General features: G+C 45.1%; 1 protein-coding gene across 1 annotated transcript; it reads right to left on the bottom strand.

The window, feature by feature from the left end:
• Positions 1-3,159: 3,159 nt before the first annotated feature.
• On the bottom strand, positions 3,160-6,221 carry HRG_05104 (polyprotein; the record flags this gene model as incomplete). The annotated part of the gene is made up of 10 exons (XM_044863575.1): positions 3,160-4,097; positions 4,161-4,205; positions 4,296-4,754; positions 5,032-5,049; positions 5,122-5,365; positions 5,433-5,507; positions 5,601-5,682; positions 5,750-5,801; positions 5,911-5,991; positions 6,080-6,221. 10 exons carry the CDS (start codon positions 6,219-6,221, stop codon positions 3,160-3,162), a joined length of 2,136 nt encoding a protein of 711 aa, XP_044722189.1.
• Between the last annotated feature and the right edge of the window lie 4,164 nt (positions 6,222-10,385).

Consider the following 10,385-nt stretch of genomic DNA (forward strand, 5'->3'; position numbering starts at 1 on the left):
AAGGTTATAAATATAACTTATAACTACTAGTTAAACGGTAAGAGTAGGTTATATAACCTTATTAATTATAAGTTTAACTCCCTTTAAAGTAAAAGAGTAGGTTATATAACTACGTACTAAGGGGGGCGCGGGTAATAAACTTAGAGACCTAAGGGGAGAGGAAATAAAGGGCTTTACCTTATATCCTCTCCCTTAGGTCCTAGCTTTTACCTTTTTATATATACTATTCTTTTTACCTAGCCCTATAATAGCTATACCCCTTATAAGAGGGGTTAATAATAATAGCCTTTAACTACTAAGTTAAGTAGTAAGAGTAGGTTATATAACCCTAATTAACTAATATATTAACCCTCCTTAAGTAAGAGGGGGCGGCTAGTATAATATACTTATATAGTATAGAGTACTAGCCGCTAAATAAACTTCCTTTTTATTATATTTTATAACGACTAGTATTATTCTTAAATAATAAACCTATTAAGGGGTTTATATTAATAGATATAATAAGGTATAGTTTAAGTAATAATAAGTATATTACGTTAGTAATAAGTTAAAGGTTATAGTCTATAGACTATAACTAGGTAATTAAGTAATTAAAATTAGAGATAAGATCGTAATAGAGATTATAATAATTATAATATATTAAAAGCTATCGAGCTATTTATTTAAAGGAGTATTCTATTCCTTCCTTATATATCTTAAGAGCTTCCTTAGATCGCCGAGAGTACTAGGTAATCCTATTACCTAAGAGCGCTAAAGCGCTAAAGTAATCCTACGATCTTAGCTATAGAGCGTTAAAGCGCTAGAGTAACCTATTACTTTAAACTTAATTAGCCCGTCGGTCTATTTAATATTCCTTACTCTCTAAGTTATATATTCTCGTAATATATACTAGTCCCCGCGGTTTACTAAACTATAGTTATAATAGGATGCCTCCCCTCTTTTTAGTTTTACCCTTAAGACCTACTACCTTAGCCGCTATATATAAATATACCCTTATTGCGTTATATATAAGTATATCGTTCCTTATTCCTTTATCCTTTTAGGATATACTACTAATAGTATATTTAGTTATATTTAAAAATCCTATTCTTATAATTTTAATAAATCGCGATAGCGATCGGAGCTAGTATCCTAGACCGAGATCTATAGTATTAAAATTATACCTTGCTCCTATTATTTTTAGTTAGGCCTAACCTATAAGGTCGGCGAGCGTTCTAATCGGTATTATTAAATATACCTTTATAGGTCGTTTTTATAATAGTTATAATATAGCGTCCGCCTATTTATTTTATCCCTTTCCTTTCCTATTATTCTTTTTACTAATATTCCTTCTTTTTTAGTTTATCGTATTATAAATTAATAGTAAAAGATTAATTTAAATAAATGGAAAGTAAAAGAAACGTTAAAAGAAGCGATAGCTCGCTTAGCTCGGATTAGGAAATAAAAGCGTTTCTTAAAGGACTAAGGTAGTAAGTGATTTTAGCGGGGTATATAAGCTATTAATAAAGAAGATAGTATAATACGTTCTTTTTAAGATAAATCGGTTCGTTTATTAAATAAGGAAACTATTACTATTAGTAAGGTTTAATCGTTTAGTACCTTAGATATATTAAACTAAGATACTATTCTTAGTAACCTTATATTTCTAAGTAAGGGTTTACTTAGTAGAACTATTTCTTTTAGTTTATATCCCTTTTACTTAGTAAGGTATTCCTATTACTAACCTTATTTTCTTATATTTAGTATTTATTTAGCTTTATATTTTTAATTATTATTAACTTTAATTTTATTATATAGTTTAGCATTTTATAGTACTAGTTTTAATAATACGATATAAAATATTAAGTATATCCGTATTATTATTAGTAGCAAAAGTTTATAGTTAACTTTTAAAATAGTTTTCTTAACCTTAAACGGTCTAAGTTTCTTAAAATTAAATTTATTACTTAGTCGTTTTATTTTAATAATTTATCGTATAAGGTAGACTATATCTCCCTCTTAAAAGATTAGTCCCTATATTCTTTTCCGATTATAGTATATAGATATTTATTCTTTAATAAATTAAAGTTCTTATTATATTTCTTTATATAATTTTTATAGCTAATCTACTTATAATATCGCTTGTTTTACTTATAGTCCTTATTAAGTAACCTTAAATACTTCTAGGTTATATCTATAATTAGCGTATACTAGTAAGAGCTTAGTTATTTCTATAACTAAGCTATTATAAGCTAGTTACGTTATTAGTAGCTATTTAACTTAATTGTTTTATTTATAGCTAATATAGTATCGTAAATATTATTTAAGCGTTTAGTTAAGTCGTTTTATTTATCTATCTATTTATAGGTAATAAGCTATACTAAGCTTAAATTTCGTCCTTATTATATTATAAGAGCTTACTAAAATTTAGCTATAAATATACTTTTTTTATTAAAGATAATCTTATTTAGTAATTTATAATTACTAATAATAGTTTATAAGAATATATATACTAGCTCTTCTATATTACTTACTTCTTTATATAGTAAAAAGTTTCTATACTTTATTAATCTATTAGTAATAATAAATATATTATTATACTTAACGTTAGTTATAGGTTCTTTTAATAGTAATAGCTTTATAATATAGTTAAAAGCTATTAATTCCTATAGCTTCTCTAGTACTAATAGCGGTTATAACTCTCTATATAGCTTATATTATTTAGCTTTACTTTATATATGATGGTAGGCACCTATGTGCCTACAGATACGCATGCGCACAAGCTGTAGGCTGAGTCACAGTCACGACAGGTAGGGTAACCGGTGATGACTTCAATTGTAACTAACTAGGGAAGAGGAAGCTATTCACAAGAAACGGAATGTGCACCTGGTAATGGGGGCATGCAGCCGGGGCTGCGTGCCCTGATCGCGGGTAGGGTGTCACGTGGAGTCGTGCATGAACCGTGATGGTATCCCGATTGCACGGGTTACTCAGCAGGTTAGTATTCCAACACAGGCAGTCTTTTCTTTTCGTGATGGAATCCGAAGACTGCCGTGCCTGCCCTTCATTCCGGTCTCAATGAAGGAGGCTCGGCATCATGGAGTCGTTTGTCGTTAGGTGGTGTCTGCGGTCACGGGTCGTTGTACATATCCTTCCACTCGAATCGTCAGCCTGTTCGTCTCAATCAACCGTTCCAAAGCACGGTTGGGTGCTGCTGGTCATCGCATCAGCCGGGTTGTCATCCCCATTGATCCAACGGATCTCTGCCATCTCGCGCTGCTCGTAGGACTGCCTTAGCGCCATGATATCAATCATGAGTCGCTTCTCTTTCGTGGTCCCGAGCTTTACGAGGCATTCGTATAGCGAGTATGAGTCGGTGCAGACAATGAGGGGAGTCGGGGGTAGGTCCAGCTGCTTGACAATAGCCTGCAGGGTGGTCGCGATGACAATGGCCATATCGAAACCTTGGACCATGCCGTAGATCTCCGAGGCTAGCACGCTCCGGGTCACTCGCTTGCTCTTCGTAGATGACCAGTGCAGGACATTGCCTCTGATCGTGAAATCAGCAGGGCTCTGTTCCTCGTTGGCGAGCACAATAACAAAGCCCAGTTGTGAGCTTAGGTCTTTGTTGTTCGCGAACGAACCGTCCGTGAATACCATTAGCTTCGCAGTCGAAAAGGCCAAGGGAACATAGCGGAGTCCTCGTTGCAGGTTGTCGGTCTGCCATTGTATCCGCTTGTTCAGGGTCTTGTAGTCCGGGGCTTCCGGCTGCTGCACTTGTGCTGCGACTGAGTAGTCGAACGTGGCCTCGGGCTGGCAGATTGATGCGATATATGCTCCGCGCGCGCGCTGTTGGGCGTATTGCTGCGCGCGATCCGTGGAGGAGAGAAAGATGGTGGCTAACTTCTGGCCTTGGCCCTTCTGCTGGATGATAAGGTCGTCTTTTTCGGCTAGAAGTGTGCAACCATTAAACTCGAGGAGTCGCGGCCGATAGCTGGCTCCTTGGTTTCGAGCGGAGCTTAGCCTTCTGGATCTCTCTTCTTCTGCGGCCGCGAACTCAGGGGAGGCGAGGAGGAGGGTGTCATCCGTCTGCATAGCGACCATGCCGAAGCCGGCGGCTTGATCATTGGAGATCAACAAGCAGGGGTCAAAGGTGGAATGTGTCATACCGAGGCGCTCACGATGATGCCTATAATATGTCACGAACCAATGGAGACCTGACTCTGCTATGCCATACAGGGGAAGGATGACATGGATGATGGTGTCTGGGGGATAGCGGGGCACTAATTCCGCTGGGAGGCGTGCGAGTATCGTACGATTCAGGGGGGTTTTGGACTGAATATATGCTTGTGTGATATCACGCAGGAAGACGGAGGCTTCACCTGCGAGGAGGGCAATTGAGAGGAGTAGCCGCTGTGCTGCCCGTTGCACGGTCGGCGACTGGGTAAGGATATTCCCTTTATCACGATCGTTATAGCCTTGAATGACGAGACGGGATTTCTCGTAGGGCCTTGTGGTTGGTCCGAGTCCTTTAACTTCGCGGACCATGCGTGCTTTAAAGAGTCTTTGGCCTTTGTGGGCCACGGGGTCGAAACGAATGAACTCAAACACACCCTGTGCGATTAGGTTGTTAATCTCTTGGGTATCGGACTGTTCAAAGGGGGCACCTGGTGTGGTGATGTGGCCTTCGCGGCGCAATTGAACAGCGTGATCATAGTGATTAACTTCCTTCTTTGACAGGTTGGCTACGCCGGTCTTGGGCTTGTTCTTGGAGCCTTTGGGGCGTCCTCGTCGGCGTTGTTCAGGTAGGAGCACAGGGGCAGGGCATCATCTTGATCGGGGTTAGGGGTGCATTGGGGTCGACTCGTCGGGATTTGGCTGCGAGTCGTCGTGGGGTTGTGATGAGGGGCCTGAGGATCACGGTGGTATTTCTTGACCGCTGTGATCCTGAAGTTGCGGGGCCATTGACATGATTGATTGTTATTTCGTGGCCGTTATTGCCGATAACGATCCACGGGCCGGTCCAGCCGTCAGCCTCTCTCACACGAGGACCTCGCTCTGCAGGAAGCTCTGCAGCGCGCTCTACATTTGGTCCATTCCTCGTGTTGAGGGCATCTCTAACCTGACGGGCAGCGGCAGCACGGTGCAGAGCTGCCATGGCTTTCCGAATAGCCTCTGCGCGCTTGATCATAGGGGGAGAGGGCGGTGAATCGTGGTTGATTCGTGGGTATGCGCCGAAGACGAGGAGGGTAGGGACAAGGCCATCCGGGCCGGCTGTGTCATTGACTGCCTTTACAGCCATTTGGAGGAGGGCATCTGGGCTTCTCGACTCACCCAACTCTGCTTGGAGGATATCGTAGGCGCGGCGGAGGGCCGTGTGCCTTTTCTACCTTTCCAATCGAGTTGTGGGCTTCGATAGGCACCTGCCTGCAAGTGATACCCATCAGCGATGCCTCTTTTTGGAACTCCTCTGCTGCAAAGTTAGTGCCGGCATCGTGGCGCATAAAGTCCGGGGCCTTGGTAGGTGTCTATCCACACCATCCGTAGCGTTTCCCAGGTGTCTCGGGCGGTCATCGAGGGAGGAACCTGGCGCCTTGGAACGCTGTGGCTTCGTCGATCACGTGTAGCACAGGCTTTCCGCCTATTTGGACTACATCCGCGGTTATCTCGAAATTGAACTCGCGGTCGTCTCTAAGGGTAAACCTGAAGCGTTGGGGAGGTGCCGTTGATTTGACAGTGGTGGCACATCCTCGTGATCTCACGGATTGACTGCTCATCAATATCATCATGCCCGGCACATCTAAGCAGTCGGTGGAGTCTAGCTGTGGCCGGGTGACCGAATCGTCGGTGAAGTCGTCGCAATTCGCGTTCGGTCAGGAATACTCGCAGTCTCTTCTTCACCTAGATGGAACCATGCGTGGCCCCACTTACGTACTGCGGGAACGCGAATGTCATCGCGGACGACTTCGTTGGTCTGATTGTTGAAAAACAAGCCTAGCCGGTACATATCGGCTAGGAGAGGAGGAACGGGGTCTTAGTGGGAAGAACGTGGAAATCAACGGGCCCGAATGCCGTGCGAATCGCGGTCGCACCGACAGACACAATCCGGGGTCCATCTCCAAGGAGATGCCTGCCTGGCCTGCGCGGGTGGTATCGAGGGTAGCGCAGTGGTCTTCGCGCTGCCAGGCATGGAATTGGTCTAGGCCAGCGGTTGAAACGTCGGAAGCACCTGTGTCGAGCATGATGCCCTGATAACGCGTTGTGTAACGGTCATCGACAAGGAATTGTTGTGCCGGGGCCTTTTGAGGAGCGCTATAGGCATCTTCCTTAGTCAGACGGTGTAAAACAGCGTAATCTGCGAGGAATGGTTGCGTGAAGAACAGCGAGCCAATCGCTGGGTCTTCATCGTCAATTTCATTGGCAGTATCATAGTCAGGGACAGGGTCTCGTCAAGTTCATGACCTTCGAATTCGGCGAGGAACATGGCGAAGTCCGGGGTCGTGTCGGAGGCATTGTGGGCATTAAGGAAATACATCCGTGATTGTTTCCGTTCTTCTATGGTATGCTTGGTAGACCAACAGCCAGCTTTGCCGCAGATGAAGCACGCCTTCTTTCTCTGCGGCTGTCGTTTGGGGTTCGCGCTGTTATTGTTGCGGAAGGGGGGTCTATTCTGTTGATACTTGCGGTCGGTATACAGTGGGGGGACAAAAGTTCCGGTCAATGACGCTAGCGCGTCGCGTACGCGCGTCTCCCACATTCCAACCCTTCCTCTTCAAATCACCATCATGCCTTCAAAATGAGCCCAATTACGCCCAAAAAACACTGGAGCCCTCATAAGAGGACGAAGATTGTGACCCTCTTTGATTGCGGCTTCTCAGCTGCCCTCGTCGGCGTCAAAGAGGACGTTTCTCCTAGAGCTGTCTACGGAATCGTCAGGCGTTACAGGACACAGTCGAGTGCGAAATCTTTGCCGCGCTCTGGGAGACCCTCAAAGCTCAATGACACCCATAAAAGATATATCTTTCGATGCATCGCGAAAGACCCTTTCATCTCGAATGCTCAGCTTCTTCGTGAGGCTTCTCTAGAGTGTTCTACACGTACTTTAACACGGTACCTTCGACACCATGGCATACAACATGTACGCGCTCTTCGACGTCCAAAATTAACAGAAGAACATGCTGCAAAGAGGCTACAATTTGCACTACAATACCATCAAAAGCCAGCTTCCTTTTGGCATACATGGATTTTCTCTGATGAGACGTCAATCGCTCGTGGGGACGGCGAGAGACAGAAGTGGGTTTTTTGCAATTCAGTACGTCTTAATACCCTTACTTCAAAAATCCCTCCTAATTGCAAAAAGGGGGATAGATTAAATCCGAAAACGTACAAGCAAGAGGAAAACCTACTCGACATTCCCAGATGTTTTGGGGCGGCTTCTCCTTTAATCGGCGGACTTCTCTTACACCAATGCTAGGAGACCCCGACTCAGCCCGTGGTGGCGTTACTGCACGCCGTGTGCTCGAGACCTTACAAGAAAGCCTACCTACAATTGCAGAGCCAGGCTATACATTCGCCCAAGATAACGCCTCAACACATACGGCGGCCATTGTGCAGGCGTGGCTTGGCTGCTGGGTCGAAGAAAACAGGGTAGATTTGGTCGACTGGCCGCCATATTCACCTGACCTAAACCCCATAGAAAACGTATGGAAGCTGCTTAAAGAGAGCATTATGGAGACTCACCCTGAGCTCTCAGACCTTCCAAAGAACTATAGCTCCAAGCAGAAGCTCTGTTTTGCAGCGGTTGGAGCGTGGGAAGACCTTGAAGAGGATACCCTCAATCACCTAATAGAATCAATGCCTCGGCGCCTTCAAGCTGTTGTGGCTGCACGTGGCTGGTATACCAAATACTAGCCGAAACAACAATAATCTCCACTCAATTCTCTATATATTTATATCTTCGGCTTCATAATTGACCTTCATTTGGCAAAGTAATGTGCTGTTGAAAAGAGGGCTCTGATGCGGCGTTGTGGTGGGTGGGCCGGATTGACCGGAACTTTTGTCACCCGACTGTACCATTGGGTGCTACCGTTGTCCGTGATCGCAAGTTCAATAGAGGCGCGGAGGTCGGCAAAGAGTTGTTCGCAATGGGCGGGGGCTTTGTACAAGGCTTGCTTGAGCTCAGGCGTTCCACGGCAAGCGCGGATGACTGCGTTGCGGAGGTTGCTTTCGCCAGCTATTTCCGGCCCAATCGCTCGTTGACACAATTGGAGCTTGTCAAGCATTATATCAAGCACAGCGTGGAGGTCCTTGTCACTGTGCTTGCTACGGACACTGTTGAAGGTGATAGTTGACCAGTCCGTATGGTAATGCTCCAGATTCACGTTGGTATCGAAATGTTGCTTAAGTTGTCGGTAAGCGGCGGCGAACGTGAGGTCTGGGTCAAGATAAAGGTCATAGTAGGTCTTTGCTCGACCTGTAAGGGCGCGGGGGAGAAAGGCGTGTAGCTGACTCTCGGGGACTTCAACCGAACGGCAGGTGGTTAGGAAGTTCCTGATCTTATCGTCAAGGAGATCGTAAGGTTGACCTGAGTAGGTATCTTCCTTATTCCAAATCTTGACGAAGAGGGCGAGAGTCTGGGCATTGGTCGGGGTGTTCGGCACGTCTCGTGGTGGCAATGTGCGGTATGGGGTGTATTGTGGCGGATCTGACTTGGCTCTTGGGGGAATCGCCACTGAATTGGGGTAGGTAATAGGGAGCTGGTGTTACCTGGGAGCTATCCTTGTGCGGTGAGGAAGGTGTAGCTCGTCGGAGCGTTTGTAAAAGCGGTTGGGGTGACGGATTGAGTGGCCTGCTGGACAGGTTGTACAGGCGGTTGAATAGGTGGTGAGAGGGGCAAAGGGATCGCTGCGGGCACGGGTTGTGCTCCTTCGTCGATGGAGGTGACCGGGGTATCCTGGGTTTCCCAATATTCTTCGGTGACGAGGAAGCGAGAAGATAGTCATGTCGGCATCTTCTCAAGGGCCAGTGATCACTTCCTTCGTACGAAGATAGTTGACGAATGCAGCTCGAATCGTTGGCTCAATCCTTCCGAAGAGTGCACTATTCCATCCTTCGAAGTGCTCTTGGAACATAATAAGAGTGTCGATTCTCCCTACATTGGCTCTCTCATAGTCGGTCCACGCACGGGCGAGTTGTGTGATCAGGTGGCGTGGCGTTGGCTCTTCCTCTGGGTTCACAGGGGTATGCCAGAGGATAGGTCAATGTCTGACAGGTCGATCGGTATGCCAGTATATTTGTCCAGCCATCCTTGCACTCTCTCCTGGCTTGGGGATCGCGAGCAATATAGATAGTAGGGACGGGGTATTACTACTGCCTCCCGGGGCACTGCTGCTAGGTCCTGCAGACATAGTGTCGGAGGTGAATGGTAGTAATCAATTGTACTGATTAAAGCACAATCGCGAGGAGTCGGAATGCGTTGCTGACGCAGCTAAGCTATGTCTTTTCCTTTCCTTCGAACGGTCGGTGAGTTGCTCGGCGGAACGGCAGTTAGGAATAGCAATAGGTTAGCCGTAGGTTCTGCTTCTTTCTTCCGAACGGCACAGTGAGTTGAAGGCGGATCGGAATAAGGAGTGTCTCCTGCTCTTAGCACAAACTTGTCGTCTTCGAACGGTCGGTGAGTTGCTCGGCGGAACGAATCACGGAGTTTGTCTCTTCTACCCGTAGAGGAAAGTATCACTTTCTCCGAACGGCACGGTGAATTGCAGGCGGATCAGATCGGTGACTCTTCGTCTACCTTGCTGCTCTGTGGCTCCTTCGGGACCTGGAACCACTGATCAGTGATGGTAGGCACCTATGTGCCTACAGATACGCATGCGCACAAGCTGTAGGCTGAGTCACAGTCACGACAGGTAGGGTAACCGGTGATGACTTCAATTGTAACTAACTAGGAAGAGGAAGCTATTCACAAGAAACGGAATGTGCACCCGGTAATGGGGGCATGCAGCCGGGGCTGCGTGCCCTGATCGCGGGGTAGGGTGTCACGTGGGAGTCGTGCATGAACCGTGATGGTATCCCGATTGCACGGGTTACTCAGCAGGTTAGTATTCCAACAATATATAAAGTTTATATTTTTTAATAACTTATTATACTACTTCCTTAAGCTATAAGAAGTTATATTATCGTTTAATCCGTTCTATTATTCTTTAGATTCTATAGTATCTATATATCGGATATTTATATATATCTTATATAACTTTATCTCGTAATATTAATAGTATCTAGATTTTATTTTTATATATTAAAACTTCTAAGTATTCTATATTATATCCGTTTAGTATTTTATACTCTTTTATTTATTTTAGGATCTTTTAGTATATTAAGTTATTAGGTTATACCTTAAATATTAT

This window comes from Hirsutella rhossiliensis (genome assembly GCF_020360975.1).
Source record: "Hirsutella rhossiliensis strain HR02 chromosome Unknown scaffold00004, whole genome shotgun sequence".
Classification (NCBI taxonomy): Eukaryota; Fungi; Ascomycota; class Sordariomycetes; order Hypocreales; family Ophiocordycipitaceae; genus Hirsutella; species Hirsutella rhossiliensis.